The sequence below is a fragment of the Cebidichthys violaceus genome, unplaced genomic scaffold (assembly GCF_023349555.1).
Source record: "Cebidichthys violaceus isolate CVI_PGR_0920_01 unplaced genomic scaffold, fCebVio1.0.p SCAF_3, whole genome shotgun sequence".
Taxonomy (NCBI): domain Eukaryota; kingdom Metazoa; phylum Chordata; class Actinopteri; order Perciformes; family Stichaeidae; genus Cebidichthys; species Cebidichthys violaceus.
Window position 1 is genome coordinate 11191835 of NW_027176483.1, and position 22244 is coordinate 11214078.

General features: G+C 42.0%; 2 protein-coding genes across 3 annotated transcripts in view; one reads left to right on the plus strand and one right to left on the minus strand.

Moving 5' to 3' along the window:
* The window catches only part of ptprq (protein tyrosine phosphatase receptor type Q), a 36972-nt gene extending 21941 nt beyond the window's left edge, over positions 1 to 15031 (plus strand). Inside the window, exons 37-63 of the mRNA XM_068723115.1 lie at positions 709 to 880; positions 2202 to 2522; positions 2596 to 2871; positions 2999 to 3150; positions 3420 to 3561; positions 4212 to 4487; positions 4590 to 4961; positions 5743 to 5852; positions 6046 to 6232; positions 6333 to 6571; positions 6725 to 6794; positions 7163 to 7321; positions 7558 to 7849; positions 7953 to 8026; positions 8109 to 8208; positions 8362 to 8490; positions 9717 to 9761; positions 10402 to 10428; positions 10632 to 10713; positions 11263 to 11353; positions 11479 to 11555; positions 11787 to 11921; positions 12057 to 12182; positions 12481 to 12626; positions 12729 to 12864; positions 14701 to 14824; positions 14918 to 15031. Of these exons, the coding sequence (XP_068579216.1) occupies positions 709 to 880; positions 2202 to 2522; positions 2596 to 2871; positions 2999 to 3150; positions 3420 to 3561; positions 4212 to 4487; positions 4590 to 4961; positions 5743 to 5852; positions 6046 to 6232; positions 6333 to 6571; positions 6725 to 6794; positions 7163 to 7321; positions 7558 to 7849; positions 7953 to 8026; positions 8109 to 8208; positions 8362 to 8490; positions 9717 to 9761; positions 10402 to 10428; positions 10632 to 10713; positions 11263 to 11353; positions 11479 to 11555; positions 11787 to 11921; positions 12057 to 12182; positions 12481 to 12626; positions 12729 to 12864; positions 14701 to 14824; positions 14918 to 14955 (4098 nt within the window). The 3' untranslated portion in view covers positions 14956 to 15031. The remainder of the gene's footprint in view (positions 1 to 708; positions 881 to 2201; positions 2523 to 2595; positions 2872 to 2998; positions 3151 to 3419; positions 3562 to 4211; positions 4488 to 4589; positions 4962 to 5742; positions 5853 to 6045; positions 6233 to 6332; positions 6572 to 6724; positions 6795 to 7162; positions 7322 to 7557; positions 7850 to 7952; positions 8027 to 8108; positions 8209 to 8361; positions 8491 to 9716; positions 9762 to 10401; positions 10429 to 10631; positions 10714 to 11262; positions 11354 to 11478; positions 11556 to 11786; positions 11922 to 12056; positions 12183 to 12480; positions 12627 to 12728; positions 12865 to 14700; positions 14825 to 14917) is intronic.
* A 900-nt stretch (positions 15032 to 15931) lies between these two features.
* iqsec3b (IQ motif and Sec7 domain ArfGEF 3b) overlaps positions 15932 to 22244 on the minus strand; it is a 29753-nt gene continuing 23440 nt past the window's right edge. The window contains exons 12-15 of one of the 2 annotated variants that reach the window (XM_068723342.1): positions 20954 to 21112; positions 20768 to 20860; positions 19964 to 20010; positions 15932 to 18894 (exon numbers count right to left, since the gene is read on the minus strand). In XM_068723342.1, the coding sequence (XP_068579443.1) occupies positions 18475 to 18894; positions 19964 to 20010; positions 20768 to 20860; positions 20954 to 21112 (719 nt within the window). In that variant the 3' untranslated portion in view covers positions 15932 to 18474. The remainder of the gene's footprint in view (positions 18895 to 19963; positions 20011 to 20767; positions 20861 to 20953; positions 21113 to 22244) is intronic. The other variant, XM_068723343.1, reaches the window with a different exon arrangement.

The window sequence follows — 22244 nt, forward strand, 5'->3', positions numbered from 1 at the left end:
ATATAATGTGAAAGGTGTCGCTCGCGGTCACAAACCTTGAGAGAATTGTCACCCAACTTGGCAGTTCCTGTCAGCCATACTGTGCAAAGCTTTTGAGTGTCTTTTCACTCATTGTTTTGGTTTTTCGACCTGCAACTTAACTGGTTTGGTTTCCTTGCACTGACATCATAAACCTTGTTCCAGCAGCAGGCAGTTATTTTCAGTTGCTATATGCTACCTGGTAAGCACCAAACAGCAAAGTTAGTTTCTAGATGGTGAACATAGTGAAGCTGTTAGCAGCTAAAGAGATCAATATTTCTCCCAGGAGTTGGTGGAGAGGACACAAACCTGACTCCAAATGAATGCTAATGTTGCTTCTTGTCTGCTGGATTTTTTGAAATGGCTAACTAATAGTAATGCATAGCTAAATGCTACAACATGCATCATATCAACTTTGTTGATACTATAAACAGCCTGTTCTGCAGCCTCCGAGGGGCACACAAAACTATACTGCTCTAAAGAAAAAATCTGAATAAATGAGTGGTGAAACTTAATAAATGTGGATGTTTCCTGATGGCTTGTGGTGGACCAACACGTGACCAAGACACTCAATGTTTGGTTTTCCTCTCATTTGTTAATCATCTGTATAAAAAGCACACATTTTGCTCTTGATTAAATTTCAGTTTCAATGTCTGAAAAAAACTCTTAATGCTCCTTTTTTCTACACAGAGGGTTCTTCTTTCAGACTTACCTTCCCCTGCATCTCCTGATTCAGCCCTCTCTTACACTCTGACCCGGCTGATTGGGGGCACAAACTACACCCTGTGGATGACCTCCAGCACAGTGCAGGGAGACGGAGGGTTCCAGAGCGAGCCACTTTACCTGTTCTTACCGGAAGACGGTCAGTTAGACACACACACACTAACACGATTCCATATACACAAATATAAATAAGTTTAAAAAGAATAGATTTTACATGAAATACCACACATAGTGTCAGATAATTATTACATACAATGATTCAAAGTCTCACCGGAGGGTGAGTCTGCACCCTTTTTCAAAACTCTTCAACTTCCAAAAAGAAAATTACATAAGAACTCTGCGATTGAAGATGTGACTTTCAGCCTGTTAGTGAAAGGAGATAACAGCCAGTCTGGCAAACTGGTTCTGTTTTTGTCCGCCTGTGACACTGCCTTGAAGACAGCCAGTTTGTGTTTTCTTTCGCTAAGCATGCCGAAAGTTTTTGGGGATTAAAAAACAGAGAGAAAAGAGAGTGCAGAAGCTTTTACAATATGATGACAGAGAAAAAACAAAGCCTGATGTGCTTTGAGAACGTTTGTGCTGCACATTGTTGCCCCAGAACCTAAATTTGTATGTAACATTTAGTTGTACTTAGTCTTTTTGATATCCTCAGTGTAAAAAGTGATCTCTTTGTTTTTATGTTATTTTGGGAAAAATGGTGCAGACAGCCGCGACAGACTTTGTCGCACACAGTTCATTTTTGTACATTGTTATTTTCTCGTTAACATAGTATTCGCTGTCTCTGAATGATTACTGCTCATACTGACTCTGTATCTCTGCCTGTGCTCTAGCTGCTCCACTCTCAGCCAAGCACCGGATCTTCAAGGCACCTTGTCTCTCCCGCACAGCCAAGCCCCCTGCTAGGCTCAGACCCACACACACACCTGGCCCCTCACATCCACTCACTCATCTTATGGATCTCTCATGTTTTATCTCCCATTTTATCCTTCATGTCCCCTTTTTTTCCTCTCTGTGTACCATGTTATTTTTGGAGGGGCGGAGAATGAACAGGATGAGTATTTTCTCCTCAACTCCTTTCCTTTTCAAGGTTTTCAGTGTGCTAGTTTCCCTCCTAAATCCCTCTGTATGTATTTTATTTTGTAGGATATTGTTTCTGTTTACTTTGCTGTGTTTCTGTGTTGTTAAAGTGATGTCATGCCACATTGTTCTATGTGATGTGCTGTTGTTGATTTTGTTAATTACAACAATGCTGCCAATGATTATGAACCTGCTTGTGAAAAATGATGATGATGACTGGTGCGCTGTTCATTCTCCTTCAAATGTCACTGTGTGTTGCTGATTGATGCCATAATTTACTGCCTCGTAGTACAGTAAATGCGTCAAAATGCTCTAGGTCTTAAACCAATGTTGTCAATGGACGTCAATAATAGTGACACAGTTATTCTTGTTTAATCCTTTAGTGCCAAGTGACTCAGTTCGAAACCTGACTGCTCAGATCTTCAGCTCCACAGCCATCATCGTCAGCTGGGACCCTCCCATGGAGCCGAACGGTCGTCCCAGCTACCTGCTCACCTTACAGGAGGCCGGCATCCCCCCAGACATATCCAACCAAGGGGCTCCAGCTGTCAACAAGACCATCAAGCATACTACAACTGACAATGTCTTCCTATTCACCAGACTCAAGAAGTATTTTCCTTATGTGTTGACTGTTACCCCTGCAACTGGTGCTGGCGCTGCCTACAACCATACTAGCACAATGTATCTGAGAACGGATGATGACAGTGAGTTCATCTACATAAACTTTCACTTATGGAGTATGGTTCATGTATTGATTGTTAAACCGTTTCTCATTAGTTCCTAGTTCAGCTCCATTGCTGGTGTCCTCCAGGAATCTGTCGTCCTCCTCTATCGCAATGGTGTGGCAGCGCCCTCTGGAGACCAACGGGGAGATAACAGAGTATACCCTCACTCTGTTTGGCCCAGGGGGCTCCAACACAACTCATACCCCCAGCACCTCATTCATCCTCACCAACCTGCTTCCATACACAGCTTACAACCTCACTATTACTGCTGCAACACGTAAAGGGTCAGGGCCTTATCTGCTGGTGCAGCTGCACACCGATGAAGGAGGTTAGTTTGAAATTGAAATTGTCTCTAAAATCCAAATTAGATGATATTTATTCATGAAACTATGGGTGTATATCTACTGTCTGTTTTAGTCCATCTTCCTCTCTAACTGCCTCACTTTGTGTTTCAGGGCCCATGTCGCCTCCCCGTAACCTGACTATATATAACCACACAGCATTCTCTGTGTGGCTGAGCTGGGAGCCTCCTCTGGAGCCCAATGGAGTGGTGATACAGTACGGCTTCAGGATCCGTAACCTCATCACACACACGGTCACACATAAGGTACCGGTAATTTCACACACCGAAAGCTTCTGTACAATAACAACACTCTCACTCACACACACTCCAGAGACGCACTCTGTAAGAATACACACAGTCACACTTACGGTAGCTCTAATTTCACACTCCAGATACCACATAGCAGTAACATTATACGTACACATACATGCACGTATGTGTGCTGATACAATAAGATATTATCTACTCCAGTGATCAGGATTGGATGATTTAATCTCCATCTAATCTGCCATTTTTTTTATGTGTGTGTGTAGAATTCCTCTGGTCCGTCGACCACAGAGTATCTATCAGGCTTCAGGCCTCATAGCTCCTATGAGATCAGTGTTTACAGTTACACCAGAGTGGGCCATGGGAATCATTTCAGCAGCCCAGTGACCTTCACCACTAACGAGTCAGGTAAAGTACACACTGTCTACCCACAAGGGATGTTTCACTGATGTAGGTCACTGCTCACAATTTGTGGTTCAAAATTGGTTTGTACAGTATATTCATTTTGAAAACACCTTATTTTCCTTTAAGGGGCTATTAAAGGAAAGCTGCGTCACTGACATAAAAACACACAAAAAACACAAATTTCATCAACATGCATCTAAAAAATATAAAACATGATGGAGTAAAAGAAAAAAAGAGAAAAACAAAGAGGTATAAAACATTGGAAGTATTTTACAGCCTACTCCAAAGAGGTTTAGGCAGTGGAGATGCTGTTGCTTTTTCTCAAGCACATCTGAATGTCATTGTGAAAAAGGCTCAGCTGCAATACATAGCACGAGACAAGCCAAATGTGATTCCCCACTAGAGCAGCAGGTCATTACTGCAGAGTAGCTGGCTGTGCAACCAATGATAAATAGATAAATAAAAGGTGGTAATGATTGTATGAAGTTTTTCTGCAGACTGCACATTTTTTGTTTCCAGTTATTCAGACTCCTGTGCAACAGGCCAGTACTGACATCATTTTTGGTTCTTTCCTCTTGCAGTGGACAGTGAAGAATGCCAACCAAAGCTGATGTTAGTATAACAATTCCACTGTATCACCTCTCTGTCTGCAGTGTCTGATGCTGTGGGGAACCTCTCTTGCTCAGGAGTGAGCTGGGATTCAATACAGCTGTTTTGGGAACTTCCAGCCAACCCTAATGGGCAGATAATCTTTTATGAGATTCTAGTGGAGGTGGACTCACAGTCCTACACACACCAGGCTCACACACCAGAGTACACATTGACTGGGCTGTCTCCAGACCAGAAGTATGCACTCACTGTTGCCGCAGTCAACTCTGCAGGGCCCGGAGACAGACTGAATTGTACTACTTCCACTCTTCCTGAATCAGGTAGTCAGTTTTTTTGTATTGTGCAACATTTAGATTTTTAATTGTTAATATACAGTAATACTGAATGGATACCTCATTCAATCCTTTTGTCTACATTAACAGCCCCAGCTGCCCCTCGCCTCCTCACCATCTCTCATGTCACACCTAACAATGTGACACTTCAGTGGGCTCCACCGTTTTCCATTCCAGGCCTCCTGAAAGAGTACCACATCATTGCACAGCTGCTTTCAACTGTTTGTGAACCAAACACACTAACTACTGCACAGCCGGCCCCAGAGGACGAACTGCCCTCAGACTGCGTGGACTCTAATGCCACAGTGTCAGTAAATGCTTCGGACGGCATTGAAGAGAACCACAGCGTCACACTCCACTCCCTGGCTAAGTACAGATACTACCGCTTCAAAGTGGCTGCTGTGACCAACGCTGGAGTTGGGGAATATACATACTGGAATTACGCACGTACACTGGCTGGAAGTAAGAGCGTCGCAGTGATATCTTTTTGTGTTGCCAGGGGAGGGTTGCAGTTAGTCAGTATTTATTTCCAGGTATTCAGCAAGAATACATGTAATCCTATCTAGAGTTTTTCATAAGTAACTTGGGCATCTCCTTGACAAGACTTAAACAAACTTAAATTGTATCTCGCTATCAAGGGAAATCTTTCTCTTCACATGCTATAGTATTATAGCAAGTTTGAGTTGTTCAGAGATTCAGCATTCATAAGTAGCAGAAAACACTGTCCACTACCTCCTCTTCTTGTTTTTTCAGTGGTTCACATTCTCATAGCACTGTGTTGCTACCCTGAACTTACTGTGATATGGCAGTTTGTCTCTTTAAACCCTGTTATTATTCTTGTTAATAATAGTAGCAGTATTTTTACTCTAGAATTGAAATGACAGAAAAATCTGAATATATGAATGGGTTTGATAGTAGATCAGTGGAAAATTACATGATTCATCATTGCAGTGCACAATAATAAAACACAAGTAGGCTGCAGATTCATAGCCCCTGTCCACATTACTACTTCACAGCTAATTCACAATCGTGACAAACACATACATAAAAGGCAAAAAAAACATTTTAGAGGCCACATGACCACGTATAGCACTAAAAGCATGGGCCAGGCTTACATTCAAAGAGCCAATGGCGTGGAAGTGTCAATCGACATTGGCATGATAACAAAGCAAAATTTAACAGGGTTCTTTTGATTTGATAGCACATAATAAGCATTCTGTGTTTCTCTGATCTCCTTCCTCAGACCCTGATGACCCTCCCCAGGACCTAAAAGTGATGCCCACCTCCAACGGCCTTCGCATTTCATGGGACGCTCCAGCTGTTCTCTCTGGACCGACTTCGTATCTTGTGCAGGTCAGTAAATTGAGTTTTGGTTTTACACAAACACAACATGTCACCAATAACTTTTAAACACACAGATGTTCTTTAACCAACATACCTCTGTGTTTATCTATTCTGAGTTTTTAACATATGGTGTGGTAAAATGCAAATTATATGAAATTACTACAAGCATTAAATCTTTCCATGAACTCTCCTGTCACACCAGGTGGATGGTCCTGGTTTGAACATCTCAACAGTCAGAGCTCCAGGAGAGTTGACGACTGTCGTTGTGACTAACTTGACTGCTTTCACTCGTTACTTGGTGACTATCACTGCTTTCACTGGCCCGTTGGAGCACGCTGCCAGTGATGGGAAATCCATCGGGCCTATTGAATTTCAGACAATGGAGGAAGGTATGTGGAAATTTACATCTTGGGTGCACCAGGCTGCTGCCCACCTATAAATATACCCAACTATTTATTATTTCTCATATCATTTTTACTCTGTCCCAAGAGCCCAAAGACCCTCCCAAGAATGTGATGGTATCAGTTATCCCAGAGGAAGTGAACCGTGTGAAGGTGACTTTCACCCCTCCAGAGGAGCCCAACGGAAACATAACTGCTTACTTTGTGTACATCTACGAAAAAGACCAGCTGGTCAAGAACATCAGCCTTAATATCACAGAAAGAGACCAAAACATGATGAGTGCTGTCATAGAGGGCCTAAAGGGAGGACACAGCTACAGCATACAGGTGAAGGACACACACACACACACACACACACACACACACACACACACACACAGATACACTCAGCCTAAACCCAAACAAGTTTAATGTTCAAATTTTCTTTGACTCCTTTTTGTGCTTGTCCCCCTCTCTCTCCTTTCTTCTATTTGTCTGTAGATTTCAGCAAAGAACGGGGCTGGTAGGAGCCCACCCAGCCCACTTGTCCAGATAACTACAGGGATCACAGGTACCACTCCCTCTTTATTGTGTGTGTGCCGCATCCCTCCTTAGGGTTTCTCCCCTTCTTGTTGCAGCATTTTTGCGAAAACAGAGAATTACCACTGCACAGTATCACTGCAGGCCTATTCTGTCACAGCAAATGTAACTCAGTCATATTGTCAGATGTGTGTTGATGATGTAGAGGACTGAGCAGTGGTCTGTTTGTCATGACTTGTATGTAAATGAAACAGACTAATTCCACATCTTTACACTGTATTCACACAACAACCTCTCTCTGTTTGTTTGTTTGTGTGTGTGTGTGTGTGTGTGTGTGTGTGTGTGTGTGTGTGTGTGTGTGTGCTCATTCCTCTGTGCTCACACGTGCGTGTGTTCAAGCCCCATCCAAGCCAACCCAAAGACCTGAGGCAGTCTTAGGCCACGGAGGGGTTGCCATGGTAACCCACAGGAGTATCACCATCCGCATGCCTGCCTGTTTCTATAAGGATGACAACGGACCAATCAAAGAAATTCAGGTCATCGTGGCCGAGTCAGGGGGTATGACTCTTCAAAAACATTGACAACCGTCACTTTTAGTTGAATACACTTGGGTATCAGCCTTGCTTTTGGCTTTAAGCCTCAAGTAGAATCTTGTTTTACAGTACGTCACTCTGTCCTAAGCTCACAAAAGTCAAAATGTATGCAAAAGCCAAAGGGCTTAACGTCAGCAGAAATTTGACTCATTCCCCCTGCGATTCCTTTCCTCTCTAACTGACTCATTCATCCTGTCACAGTGAAGGACATCCAGAACCTGACCAACTGGAAGAATGCCTTTTTTGATCGTCCTGCCCCTTACCTGACCGACAAGGGGTTCCCCAACCCGTCATGTTCTTCGGGGGACGGGGCATTGCGCACCGACACGCACGTCAGAGATGGTCGCAGTGTGTCTGCAGGGAGCCGGCCTGCAGTGAGACAAAATCACACTACGGCAGGAACGTACGTGATCGGAGGGAATAATGACTGTATAAAGGAGAACAACACTGACAATTTGTGCAATGGGCCTCTGAAGCCAAACACGGTCTATGTGTGAGTGCAAGACACACTCAACCCCACAACAATTTAAAATTCATTGTATGTACATGTTTTATAATAATATTAGGCTGACACTGGACTGTTCCATATTTACCAGGTTCAAGTTCAGAGCCACAAACATCAATGGCCAATACACAGACTCTGAGTACTCGGATCATGTCAAAACTGCAGGTATTTATATTCATGTCTGTATTTCTCTAAATCAAAAAATGTGTGATGTTGTCACCTCTGCCTCCTCTCCCTCTCTCTGTAGCGGACGGGCTGTTGACCAGAGAAGAGCAGATCATTCTGGGTGTTCTGCTCTCCTTCTTTTTGGCTGTGTTGCTCATCATCATCATCTGTGGCTCTGTCAAGTAAGATGGCAACAGGCATTCAATTATTTGCCAACATTCACAACATTGATTGTAATTTAGTGGCAATGCACAAAAATTACAATGTGCAACGTAATGTGTTGAAAATGCAAATGTTGAATTGCAGGAACTAAATGTGTTTTATTGACATGTTAGGATCCACCAGCGCAAGAAGGAGGGCGGGACTTATTCACCCAGAGAGGCAGAGATCATAGAGACAAAGTGTAAACTGGATCAGCTGATCGCTGTAGCGGATCTGGAGCTGAAACAAGAAAAACTCAACCGGTTAGTCTGTGTGTTCAGTTGTAATCTAAAAGCGCCACTTTACCAAGTAAAACACACATTTTTCACAGCTAAGACTGGCTGCACACTACATGAGTTCAGGCTTGATTTAGCTGCTGCAGACAAGATTTTAAATCCAAGTCAACAAGACAAAAATCTCTTTGCTGCAGCTAACTTCATGTGCGCTCCTGTCAGCACAAAACCTTCTAGTGTTGTAGAGTTTGTGCAGAAAATAGAAGCAGCAGCACTATGAAATAACACAGCATTATCGTGGCTTTATAGTTTATCTTCAGTTCTCTGCAGAACAGACAAGTCATCCTGCCTGCATCTCTCCAACCATCCTACAATACAAATTCAGCGTCAAGCCCTTCTGTTTTTCTGCTTTGGCACTAACAAGTGTGCAGACAATAAGTGCTGCAAGCTGGTGAGAAACAATGTCAAACTCAGTGTTAGTTTTGGTGTATTAAGGTCACTGATGGCTAAGAGGAGGCAAGACACTACAAGATAGAAAAGCTTTTAACATGAGTAGTACAAATAAAATTGTTTTTATATATTTATTTTCCAATGTAGATAGACTTCAGCATTGGAACAACCAATAAGCATAAACTTTCTGAACACCCTCCATCCCCAACATCTAAAGAACACCTACTTAATGACAAAAATACAAAAATAAACCAAAAATAGAGGGGTTTGTGAAGGACGTTGTAAAATGTGGCTTGTCTTCAAGAGGAATTGAATGAACAGGAACATAAAAACATAAAACCCACATGGGAGAAGATGGATAAATAAAAGGGCTTCCTCTTTGCCAGATAGATGTCCCTTATCTCTTATGTGTAAAGTAATATAACAGCCCTACTTAAGCAAGTATTTGTCTTCCTTATTAAACTTCCAAGAAAACATTTTTCAGTGACTCTTTGTAGTCCTGAAAAAGGAGGCAGTTCCTGAGGATACTTTGCTTTCCACTCATTTTTCACCGTTGCATGTTGTGATCACCGCTTGGCTGCGCCAGCTGTCTTGTAAGTTGGCGTCATTAGGATCGTGTATCTCACTGCTTTATTGGAGCTGAAATTTGTATAAACACCACATTTTTAAACTCAGCTTATTATATAATAACACACTTTTTCTTGATTCTTGTCACGCGAATGGCACAAATAACATTCCTTGCACAACACTTGCATCAACTCACCTTGGCTTTGTTTTTCTCAAACTGATCACTTTTCTCTCACCAGGTATTCTTCTTTCTTCTTTAGGCGGAAAGAGATTTATGTGATCCAGTAAGTTGGGCTTTTTGACATGCGTGTGCCACATTTTGGTGTGTATGCTTTGTTTGCACGTTGCATTCCACCTTTCAGTCATCACTATGTGGGTGTCATTGTCATGTTACCCATTAAGGTTTAAATCATCCATCCGTGTTGCTTATTAAACCTTTAATGGACATAGCCAGTTGCGTAAACGAGTGACATCAGCGTTTCAGCCTTTTTCCTTTTCCTCCATCACTGGCAGGAATTGTAGAGCTGTGCAGACACTCCTCTGCTTGAGACCATTTTAATTTGTTTACCCACTCACTATCTTGAAATTGCTTGGAAAGCTTGGCGGCCTTAGAGGGCACAAGTGGAAAGCGAAAGATCTGCGTAGCGGCAAGTCTTCAGTAATGCAAAGAAACACCATCCATAGAGGGAATGATCACGTTTCATTCTAAAGAAACGTAAACATCAGAGTATCAACGTCAGTGTTTAATCAAAGTGGATTTGATTATAAATGGTTAAAACTCCTCTGCTTTAACATAAAATGCCATGTACTCTCTGCAATGAGGATCAGTTCAGTTGTCATGGACAGAAATACCACAGTGTGGGTTGTGACTATTTAGTTAATTTGATTATTTTTGGTTGATGTTTGCTGTCTATTTTTGTCCAGGCTGCTCAGCTACAGGAAATCACTCAAGTAAGTCATCCTGCATAAATAATATGAATATACACACAATAGTTGCAGCATAGATCAGTATGCTCTGTATGGCTCCATATAAAGAATAAGTATGTTTTATCTTAGAATAAACTAGCAGAAAATAGCATGTTGCTATAGAGCTTTTTTACATTTCTCTCTATTCCTCACATTCAGTGTATTTCATCCCCTTACCTCTCTGTCAGGCCCGTCAACAAGAAGTCTTTTCTGCAGCACGTAGAGGATCTGTGTGCCAATGACAATGCTAAGTTCCAAGAGGAGTTTGCTGTAAGTGTTTTCCGACAACCTGGACCAATATTTATCATAATTGTGTAGAATGTAGAAACATATAAAATGGGATGAAATAATAGAAAATCTCCCGGAATTGACTAAATAAGTGGAGCATGAAGAAACGTCTACTTTTGGAAGACAAGGTACATAATAGGCAGATAATAATAAGAATTTAGTGTAGACAGTGAAGACGCATGGAAAGTAATTTCAAACAAAATCAATACCAGCTTTTTCATTGTTGTTTTTTTTGCACCTCTCACTGCTTGATTTATAATTTTTGACAAATTATATAGTTGTTGGAGGGTGTGTGCTTACCTCTTTCCCTACTGCAGACATCTAAGACCACAATTTAGAGACTTCTGGCGCTTTCTTGATTTTAACAGTATTTCTTAAGTAAAGAAAAATGTAATACCAATAACTTTGAAGTAGGTGTATAAAAAGGAACATTTTTGTTTCATTTTTTAAGTTCAAAATACATGCCCTGACATTTGACCTCATGTTTGTGTGTCTATTTGAATACTGATGTGTTACATATTATCTCCCCAGGAGCTTCCAAAACTGCTGCAGGACCTGGCCACCACAGACGCAGACCTGCCCTGGAACAAATCAAAGAACCGGTTTCCCAACATCAAACCTTGTAAGTGATCAGGCTGAAAATGAACGTTCCAGAGTTATAATAAATTATGTGTGTTAGTTCTACCATTAACTGCAAATGGATTTCACCTCAGCTGCATTTCACTAAACTCACTAAACTGTGTCCAGACAATAATAACCGAGTGAAACTGCTGTCTGAACCGGGCACTGCAGGCTCTGACTACATCAACGCCAGCTTTGTCTCAGTGAGTACCAGCTTTCAGATGCTAAAAGCCCAGTGGTTAACTCCTCCGCATGAGAGGAGTTTGTTCTAGATATTTCCCTGTCCTTTTGTGATTCTGTAGGATTGCTAACTTTTTCAAGCTTATTCATTTGTGAGTGAATAAAGTTTTATAATTTCAATAGGTCTTTATGTTGCTGGAGTGATTTTTGAGTTAGCGAATATAATCACTTGCCTCTCTTTTTCTGTTTTCTAGGGCTACCTTTGTCCCAATGAGTTCATAGCCACCCAGGGACCTCTGCCTGGCACAGTGGCTGACTTTTGGAGAATGATCTGGGAAACGGGAACCCACACCATCGCCATGCTCACTCAGTGTTACGAGAAAGGCAGAGTGCGTTATGAGAGATTTGCCACTGTTATGAAATAATATTCAGAGGACAGGCGGGGCAACGTTTTGGGCTCCTTAACAAAAGGAGGGTTCTATCTGCTGCGAAGATCTGATGTGTTTGTGTGTGCAACATTTCAGATTCGGTGTCACAAGTACTGGCCAGAGGACAATAAGCCAATGTCTGTGTTTAGTGACATTCTCATCTCAAAGGTGTCAGAGGAAGTCCTTCCTGACTGGACTGTCAGAACCCTGAAAGTAGAAAAGGTAACTAAGCTAACAACCCCTCATGCACACACACAAAGTTGTTTCCAGTCATTATGCCAAGCTGAGCTAACAGTCTCCTGCTTCATATTGAACTGACAGATATGAGAGTGGTGTTGATTTTCTCATCCATTTCACTGCAAACATATTCCTCAAAATGTCCCATTCATTTAAGAACCTCTGTGTAGAGAGTTAGTTGTTCCACTTCTGGCAAACATAAAACACTTTCCTAGGTACATTTTTATCTACATTTCATATTAATTTCACTTGTCTTTTTTCTTGTATAAATTCCTCTGTGCAGCACGGGCACTATATTTTGGTTCGCCACTTCAACTACACATCGTGGCCTGAGCATGGAGTCCCAGAGTCCTGCAGCACTCTCATTAAGTTTGTGAAAGCTGTCCGAGCTCACAGACACAACAACACCACTATAGTGGTCCACTGCAGGTATCATTAAAATCATTAACGTAAACGTAAAGTGTACTTTATTCTGTTTATGGTGGCAAAATGGAGTTTCATCAACAAAGTCCATCTCTCATTGTTCTTCAGTGCTGGTGTGGGCAGAACAGGTGTGTTTATTGCTCTCGACCACCTTATTCAGCACGTCAGAGATCACGACTTTGTGGATATTTATGGCCTGGTGGCTGAACTCCGCAGCGAGCGAATGTGCATGGTTCAGAATCTGGTGAGTTCAATTCAAATACAATTGTGTATTTTATTCCTGTGGTTGAATTTCACAACCCAGAGAGAATAAACAAAATACAAAAAAGGGGTATTATACAGTATGTTGTCTTAAGTTGTTCCAGTACACTTAAGAATCCTCAAAGACTCACAAATGGTTGTCTAGTTGTCCTACTTTTTTTTTAAATTCATGTCCTGCTGTGATCCCATCCCCACGAGAAAACATTTGGTAAATTCTTGTATTGACAAAGGAAAGGATCTGGCAGTGGATTAAAGACATATGCTGAGCAGGATTCCCCCCTTAAAACAGCATGAACCTATCCTAAAATTACCCGATTCAGTCATTACTTGCAGAGCAGTGGTGTGTGTCTCAGTGCCTGCAGGGACCCTCTGCCTAGTGCCTGTGCTTTTCCTCAGTATTATGGTCTTATTATTTCTAGATGTTCTGTGCATTTCTTTTTGCTGTAAAGTATGAGCCTGCAGTGTCTGCAGCTACAAGAGCTGCTTGTTTATTTGAGACAGCAGTGTTCAGTGTTCCAGACAGCTAGCTGTTAGCATGGTAGTCCAGTCATTTACGAAAAAGAGCTTCGGCTTTAAGAGGCCATCACAATATTAGAGCCGTTGCAGACAGCTTTAAATAAGCCCAAATTTTAACTTATCTAAAACATGTAATGTCGAAGTAAAAATAAAAGCAAATGTTGAAGTTATTGTAAATATGAATCAGATCTTGCAAAGGTACTTCATACTTCCAGGATCCTACTTTGCTTCAAAGACAATAAATGACAATTTTAACAGGCGTTTCATATATCTCCACATCCACCAGATCACAACAATAAACCATATGAATTAATAAATATTGAATAAAGCTATGAAGTCACGAGGCAGATTGTACAAACACATTTGCTTTAAATTCAGCTTTAGTAGGTACAATGTGACACAGCACAGGTAGACTAGTAACATACATTGTTGTTAGGTCTAGGGGAATTAATTACTTTATGTATATACCAGCTTCTAACAGGCCATGCGTATGATAAGTGATGCAGGCCTTAACTGAACCACAGTGACTTGGACTAACTTTCTGCCATAGCTCCACTCATTCCCTGCAGTGGTTGGGCCAGCTCGGTCAGGTCTGCTCAGGTCCAACAGCTGTCCATTGATCTCATTTGGTTTCGGTTCATTTAGGTTAACAAATAGACGCAGATAGAAAGTAAACCAAATTCTTTCAGGGGTGAAGGTCATCATTCATTGTCCCTCATGGTCCAAACAAAAGAGTTGCTCTGTGCATTCACCTGAAGCATGCCGGTCTCAAGCGTCTGTCTCTCTCCACTCAGCCAGAGATACACTCTAATGAGTATGGTCTATGAGCCAAAAAACAGGAGGAAAACCTTTTTTCAGCATATGCACCCAGTGAGACACTTTTATTTAAAAGGGAAGCTATCTTGAAATATGATATCCAGTAATCATTTTCAACTATTGTAGTCTAGGTTTGAGTCTTTAAATGATGTCTGTCCTCTGTCTCAGTAAATTGGAATTAAAGCTCTGATAGGTTTGAGTCCTGAAAAAGAGAATAAAAGCATTATGTCGAGTGACATAATATTGATTTACATTCAAGCAATCCAAAATCAATTTGCTCTTTCCAGTATTTCGTAACGAAAACAATTTGTATTATTTATTTTTTTTGCCGTTATCAGACAAAAGACAGTTGGACTCAAATCAAGGTTGTTGTATTGAAATGATCACCAGCATAAGCTAGTAGGACACCCAACTCAATTCTACACCAAATAAACTTTATGGACTTCTGCTCAGTGTCTGTAAATGTGTATGTGCGTGTGCGTGTCAGGCCCAGTACATCTTCCTGCACCAAAGTACACTGGAACTTCTAAACAACAAAGGCAACAGCCAATCCATCTGGTTTGTCAGCTATTCAGCTCTGGAGAAGATGGACTCCCTGGATGCCATGGAAGGTAAACAACATATAAACACACTCACATTCACCCACACACTTGAATAAACACACATGCTCAGTGCTCACTTCACACATGTGTACTGATCTTCAGGTGATGTTGAGCTGGAATGGGAAGAGACCACTATGTAAAGACTGAGGGGACACCTTTGCCTGGGGGAGAGTGAGACCTGTTGGGAGGCAACCTGTGCACAGACTCTGGACTGGCCGCCTCCAGCACACAAGGTTAGAGGGAGGAGGAGTAACAGGAAGCGAACAGCACTGTTTGAACTGAACGATCTGTCAGTCAACTAAGACTTTGTTGCTTCTCAGTACAGTCCTCCATTTCATGAACCTCTTGTCCACTAGTTTTCAAAGTGAATGAGAGAAACAAAAGGGGTGAGACAGTGACAAAGAATTTCAGAAACGATGGGGAGAAAAGAGCAAAGCGGTGAGCTGACTGTGATAGCTTTATCACATTTGTAAGCCTACAGATACTTTGCACAAATTGATTTGACTGAGTATTGTAAGTATTATGTTGATGTTACCTATGTTTTTGTAAGCTAATTTATTCAGCCAAAATGGTGTTTTAGTTTCAATCTCGTTTTAATTCTGACTATGTTGAAGTGTTGGCAGCATTTCTGTTTTGTTTATCCTTTCTCAAGAGTGATTTGCTAAAAAAAGTGACTTGTACTTTTTCTCTGACCATGGTACTTAACGCTAAAACACTTGAACTTTCCTGCGAGACTCTCTTGCATCAAATGTAGCCGTTTTGTCAATGCCATATGAAATTACAAATTAACAAATTGCTCTTCTTATTGTTTAGAGGACAGACTCAGCATCCGTGGAAAATGATGTACTCTAAATCGTGCACACACACACACACACACACACACACACACACACACACACACACACACACACACACACCCACTACAACACACAACTTGACATTCCACAAGTAAAAGTCAGATTCAATATTGCTTTCTCATTTGTTAATGAATGAGTTCGGGCTCACTGTGCTGGGAGGACACTGGAACACATGTGCAGACTGATTTCCCATAAGCGCCTTCATTCCACCGTCCTCCTTGCACACCTGGCGCACATTCATTCATTAGAGAGGCCGGGCGTGATACAGACGCAGACATTGTGGAGACGATTCTGGTGTCAACACACACAGACAGACAGTTCAGGACCGAGAGTAAAAACTACTTTATTCTTTCATTCTCTTTGAACAGAAAAAAAATTAGAAATATTCCATTAGTAAACATGTTGATCTTTAAGAAATCTCCCTTTTAGAAATATTGTGAGGGTGCAAAGATTAATGACAGTGCTCCACAGTGAGGATGCAGATTGGTGCGTCTCCATGACAACCATGGAGAAGGGGGGGGGGGGGGGGGTAAGGGGTCGGGCAGAAAGGAGGTAGAGGAGGAAGGAGAGAAAATGACATCAACCAGCCCAACATGCCCTGACAATAATGATACAACATATAATTAAACTGCCCCTGTGTACTGTAAATGAGGAAAACAAAAAAATCAATATCATGCTGTATAGTACAAGTCAGTCAGAGTTTACAGTAAACAAAGTGGGGTTGCTGACTTGAGAAATCAGTCTCTAAGGTGATTCTAAGTTGGATGTGCTGTTGCTTTAGCAGCTATGTGCATGTTAGTGTATGTCAGTGTGTGTGTGTGTGTGTGTGTGTGTGTGTGTGTGTGTGTGTGTGTGTGTGTGTGTGTGTGTGTGTGTGTGTGTGTGTGTGTGTGTGTGTGTGTGGTTGTGTATGCACGTGTGTTTCACTGCACATATTCATCAATACAGCATAGCCCTTTACACACCTTAACAGGTGACAGCTTAACATCTCTTGATTATTTAATAATATAATGACACTATAATTTCATGATGAATGTAGATCTGTATTAATATCAGTGTGTGTTACCATGGTAACTGGAGTGTGTTCTATAAAAGCTGCCTGTTTCCCGTCTCTCATTGCAGTAGGATTTAGGACGCCCCCTCATATTAAATGTGAATAATAATAATAGCTATAATAACTATAATATCCTTTTTTTTAAACTAGATTCTTCTCTGTACAAATACATACGTAGATACACACACTGGGCAAACCAATCACTTTTTCAGAATAAATCTATATTATCTATTTACAATATATCCAATATATTCTGTGGTGCAAAAGGTACAAGACATGTTCGGTGTGTCTCAGTTGGATGATTTGCAATCTGCTGTACAAACTGGCTCAAGCTCGGACCATCGAAACTAGACAGACAACCCGATGATGAAATCAATGATTATTCTACCTTCAGTTTCCCACTAATTAACATTCAGTATAGAAATGCAAGTCTGCTTATATAACTTTCAGTGTGCAAGAAAAAATATAATTCGTGAGTGGGGAGTGATGTTTTTGTGAAGTGACCTTGGTCTACCCTTTGTGGAGCAAATCATATCCATTTTTAAACAAAAGTTAAGAGTTTTCTGGGCACAGATATTGCCTAAATCCAAAGGTAACAACAGTACTTACACTATGTAACCCATTAGAAGTAAATGTGCAGCAGGAGAAAGGCTTCCTTCTGGTTATTTTAGCCTTGTTTTGGATTAATTACCAGCCCTACTCCCTGCTGCCCATGAGTAAGCAGACTGAACACAGTACACAAGCACGCTGCTCTCAGTACAACTCAGATATTACATGTTACAGTGCAGCAAATAATCTCCTGAGCTCTGTGGGAGCAAAATGCCACAGAATCAGGGCAGTCACACACTATTGTGAAGATATCTTCTCACACAAGTTTAGCAAAACACACAACAATGAAGCACAGAAAAATATGATTGTCGTCAGGATGTGGTTTTAGGTTAAATTAGTGAGTAGCAACATCCTTGCTTACTGCACTTTACTGCACATGACAGGGTAGAGATGCTAGAGCAGTTTATCTTTTTCTTGGCCTTCTGCCTCACACACTGATTATCTGTTCCCTAGAAGATGAAGGAAACAAATAAGCTGGTATTCTCGTTTCTTCACATTACGCAGAGATGAGGGGGGAAAAAAGATTGTGGTGAGGAGAATCTAGATTAGCTCTGCTGAAATGATTCTTCACTGAGAGTGGTATCTAACACTGAAAACCTGGACCAAACAAAGACGTGTGAACTTAACATCAATATCCTAAAAGAGAACAAAACAAAACTGAGTTTTGTTCTTCATATTTAAAGCGATCCCTTGTCCTTTCAGGGCTGCCAGATTTTGCTTTTTCTGACAAAACCCCTCGGTTTCACAGTCAAAGCTCACAGACACATTTGTTGGAAAGGTGACATTTAAAAAGCAAAGTCACAAGATCTCTTAAGAGTGTGAATTATAGACAGACAACAGCTACCGGTTGACATGTTGTAGACAAAAGAAAGAAGAAAAGTTGTCTTTCAGAAATGGCGTCAAAACTACTCCATGTTCAAAAACAACCCCACTCAAGACTATGAATAGATTATTGTTGGTTTTCTTTTCCTTTGTCCTTTTACTCGACTCATGCAGTATATTCCTCAATTAATTTTTTTTAGCAATGCTTTAATCTTACCATTCAACGAGAGTCGACTAGTGCTCCAGCATGTGTCTGTTGCTGCATGTGAGTGTGAGGCTCGTGTCTGACCCCCAAGGTTTGTAGAGTAGCCGCCGACTCAGACGATGCTGCGGGAACCACTGGAGTTGCGCCTACGGGTAAGAGGCATGGTGTGGTGGAAGGGCATGGGTGAGTCGGGGGGACAGAACTGGTGGGGGTGGTTGTAAGGTGGAGGTGGAGGCGGCAGAGGAGGCTGAGGGCCATCCCCCTCTCTGACGCGCACAGGTGTGGACATGGCCGACTGGATGAGCTGATGGGCAGCCGGGCCTTGGCTGAGGAAGGCCTCCATCCGCCCTCGCCCACTCTGGTCCACGACAATCACCTTGACGATCTGCTGGCATTGGATGAGTGTTTCTGGGCGAAGCTCTCCAGGCTGGATGGAGCTGAGCAGGGTGGGTGGCGCAGCCAGGGCCAGAGGTGTCGACTCAATGCTGGGCTGGCTCAGTTGATAGGTCTGCAGCCTGTTGTGAATTGACACCTAGTTTAGGAACAGTCAGAGAACGCATGAGGAGTTACCAGCCTGAACGCAGCCTCTACGCAGCCCTCTGGTGTGTTACGCACATGGGCATGCAGGTAGGTAGTGGTGCAGAGCGAGCACATGCAAAATACACACACACTCCAACTTTTTTTCTCTCAATCATGTTTTTACATGATTTACCCTTTCTGTCAATCATGTTTTACACACACTAGCCCAGAAAGAGAAAAGGGTAAGGAGAGATATTGGTCAAAGATCGTGGCGGGAACGTTTTGGATTGTGTGTGTGTGTGTGTGTGTGTGTGTGTGTGTGTGTGTGTGTGTGTGTGTGTGTGTGTGTGTGTGTGTGTGTGTGTGTGTGTGTGTGTGTGTGTGTGAACATGGTCAATGAGTGGTAGAATGAGAAGCTGGAAGTCAAAGGGAGTGTCAGGAGAGGAGAGAGGTGACACCGAGGGCGGGGTGTCTCCCTAACACACTTACTCACAACTCTAAAGGACTGACTGAGAGGCAGGAGAGTGAGGAAAGAATGGGCAAAGGAATAAAACAGACAAAAAAACGCAATAGAGGAAAACAGCCTCTATCACTACGCTTAGTTAAAGGAAGGGCTGGTTTTACAGACAGACACCCACCCACACACACTTCACAGACTGATAACAGTATCAAGCTTATCTGGCTTTGTAGATGGTATTCTAGGAGCCAGCTAGGCTTATGGTGGCTCGCAAAGGCTTATACAGTAAGGCTGGCAAGCAGCAGCTGATGAAAGATGGGATGCTGTATAGCAAGCAGAGTGGCTGCTGATCCACTCATGAGGCACAGAAAGAGACTGTTTGTAGCGCCACTACAGCAGACTCCTCTCAGCGGCCTTTGTATCCTTGGCTGCATAGTGGGGATGTGCCTCAGGCGGAGCTCTTTTAAAAGCAAAGCATAAAGCAAACTTTCTTTTCTGGGTGAGGCCCAGTCCCTATCTAACCGCACACACACACACACACACTCACTCAAACACAAAACCACACCCACAGAGCAGGGGAAGCAGGCACTTACCTGGGGGAGGCAGGAAAGGCTTTTGCACTTACCTCTACTGTGTTGTTGTTGCCGGTTTTATCGTACACATCCTGTTGGCCTGTGGGAGTAACAGGTCTATTTGTAAGTCAACAGGCAGATTCAAGCTTCATATTCAGAATGTTTTAAACAGAGAAATAGTTATTCATGCAGGGGACTTATTTGTTTAAAGGAACAGTTCAGCATTTTGGGAATACGCTTATTTTGTTTATTTCTGAGAGTGAGATGATAAGATTGACACCGCTCTCATGGAGCTAGCGCCTGGTTCTGTCCAAAGTGCAAGAAACATATCTAAAGCTAAAGGTTTGTTTCAAGGAAGAGTTTGGGAAATACAGTTATTTGCTTTCTTGGGGAGAGTGAAACGAGAACATCAATACCTCTCTAATGTCTGTCTGGTAAATATAGAGCTGGAGCCAGCATCTTAGCTTAGCATAAAGAAAACAGCTAGTCTAGCTCTGTCCAGAGGCTGCAAAATCCACCAGCACCTCTAAAGCTCACTAATTAACATGTAGCTTGTCAATTGAATCCATACGAAAAAAATTCTGTGCACAAAGAGAAATGCAAAATCTACAATTTAAGGTTTTGCTGGAACAAACTACCATTTTATTAATAAAAATGTGACAGTTACATAAACTTTATGCCCTCTGATCATCATCCACTCCTTTTTCTCAATTTCTTTTTCAGTATGGTGGGCTTTTTCATGCAACCATCTTCCATGAAGTTGTCCTATTTTCTACATTGCCTTGAGTAATGTATGCATTGTTATGAGTTATGTATGCAGTGTTGTGCATTTTATGCTGCACGAGCAAAACTAGCACCTGAGGGAGAGCCGTGTCCTGTGTGTGTGTCCACTTGCCCGCCATTGGTGTGTATGCTGTGTGGCTGGATGCCTTGTTGCCTCTCCAATTCCCCTATAACACAAGAAAATAGATTGAAACCAGCCATATACAGAAGTGTGTGTTTGTTTTCATTTGCATATGTTGAGGTGTGTGTGCTTCACTTACACTGGATGTGTATCTGCTCCATCTCGTTGACCTCTGTTATAGCCTCTCTGAGCTCCTCTGCAAACTTCCTGAGTTCTTCTCCACTCGGGGAGCAGAAACTCACCAGCTGCTTCTTCTCTGAGGTAAACGGGCTCAGCATTGTGATGCCATGGGCGTAGTCTGATGACAAACCCCATCAATGTGTCAAAGAGAAAAAGAAAGCACTTTCATAACAAATAAAAAAAGGATGCAGGATTTTCAAAACACTTTACTATTGCAGTTTTTACTTCAGTTTCTATTTCACAAAATTAGGTTAATGACCAGATGTTGGCAGCAATGGCTTTTTGATCAACATGTTATTCTATCATTGTTATTTTGTGCATGCTACAGTAGCATGTTGATGTTAACATCTATGTTATCATAGATAAATAAAAACACCATGCTTGAATACAGTCATACAGTGCCACCTCTATTCAGTGACCTATATCATAAACCTGGACAGGGAAGTGAAAAAAAACCCATTCATTTTCATGCAGCTTAAAAGCGTGTGTATAAAGATCTACAAGGTTCTCCACATTTGTGGTGCCCATTACATTTTCAGGTACATGAAAAAATTCTTTAACCATAACCGCTGATGACACTGTCCTGACCCCCAGCATCGCCGCAGAAGCGTAGCGCCCACCCTCCGGTTCCTCCCCAGATTAACACAGTTAGCTCCGTAAACACTGTTGCCGTTGTCTGCACTATTAGCACCATTAGCCACCGGCTCAGATGTCGCCATGTTGAGAGCTGTGTGGCGGCAATCCCTCAATTGACATGTATAGTAAATATGTGCAAAGATTAATTTCATTCAACTGAAACTAATTGTTTTTGGTACCAAGGATGAACGATTGAAAGTCAGCACTCGGCTTCAATCACTGATGATAAAAACCACAAACAAAGCCAGAAACCTTGGTGTAGTTATGGATTCAGATCTCAACCTGAACAGCCACATCAAGACAATCACAAAATCAGCCTACTATCACCTGAAGAACATATCAAGGATTAGAGGACTTATGTCTCAACAGGATTTGGAAAAACTTGTCAATGCATTTATCTTCAGTAGACTGGACTACTGTAACGGTGTGTTTACAGGTCTCTGTAAAAAGTCAATCAGAAAGATGCAGCTGATTCAGAACGCTGCAGCTCGAGTCCTCACTAAGACCAAGAAAGTAGATCACATCACTCCAGTTCTGAGGTCTTTGCACTGGCTTCCTGTCCAACAAAGAATTGACTTTAAAATCCTGCTGTTGGTTTATAAAGCACTGAATGG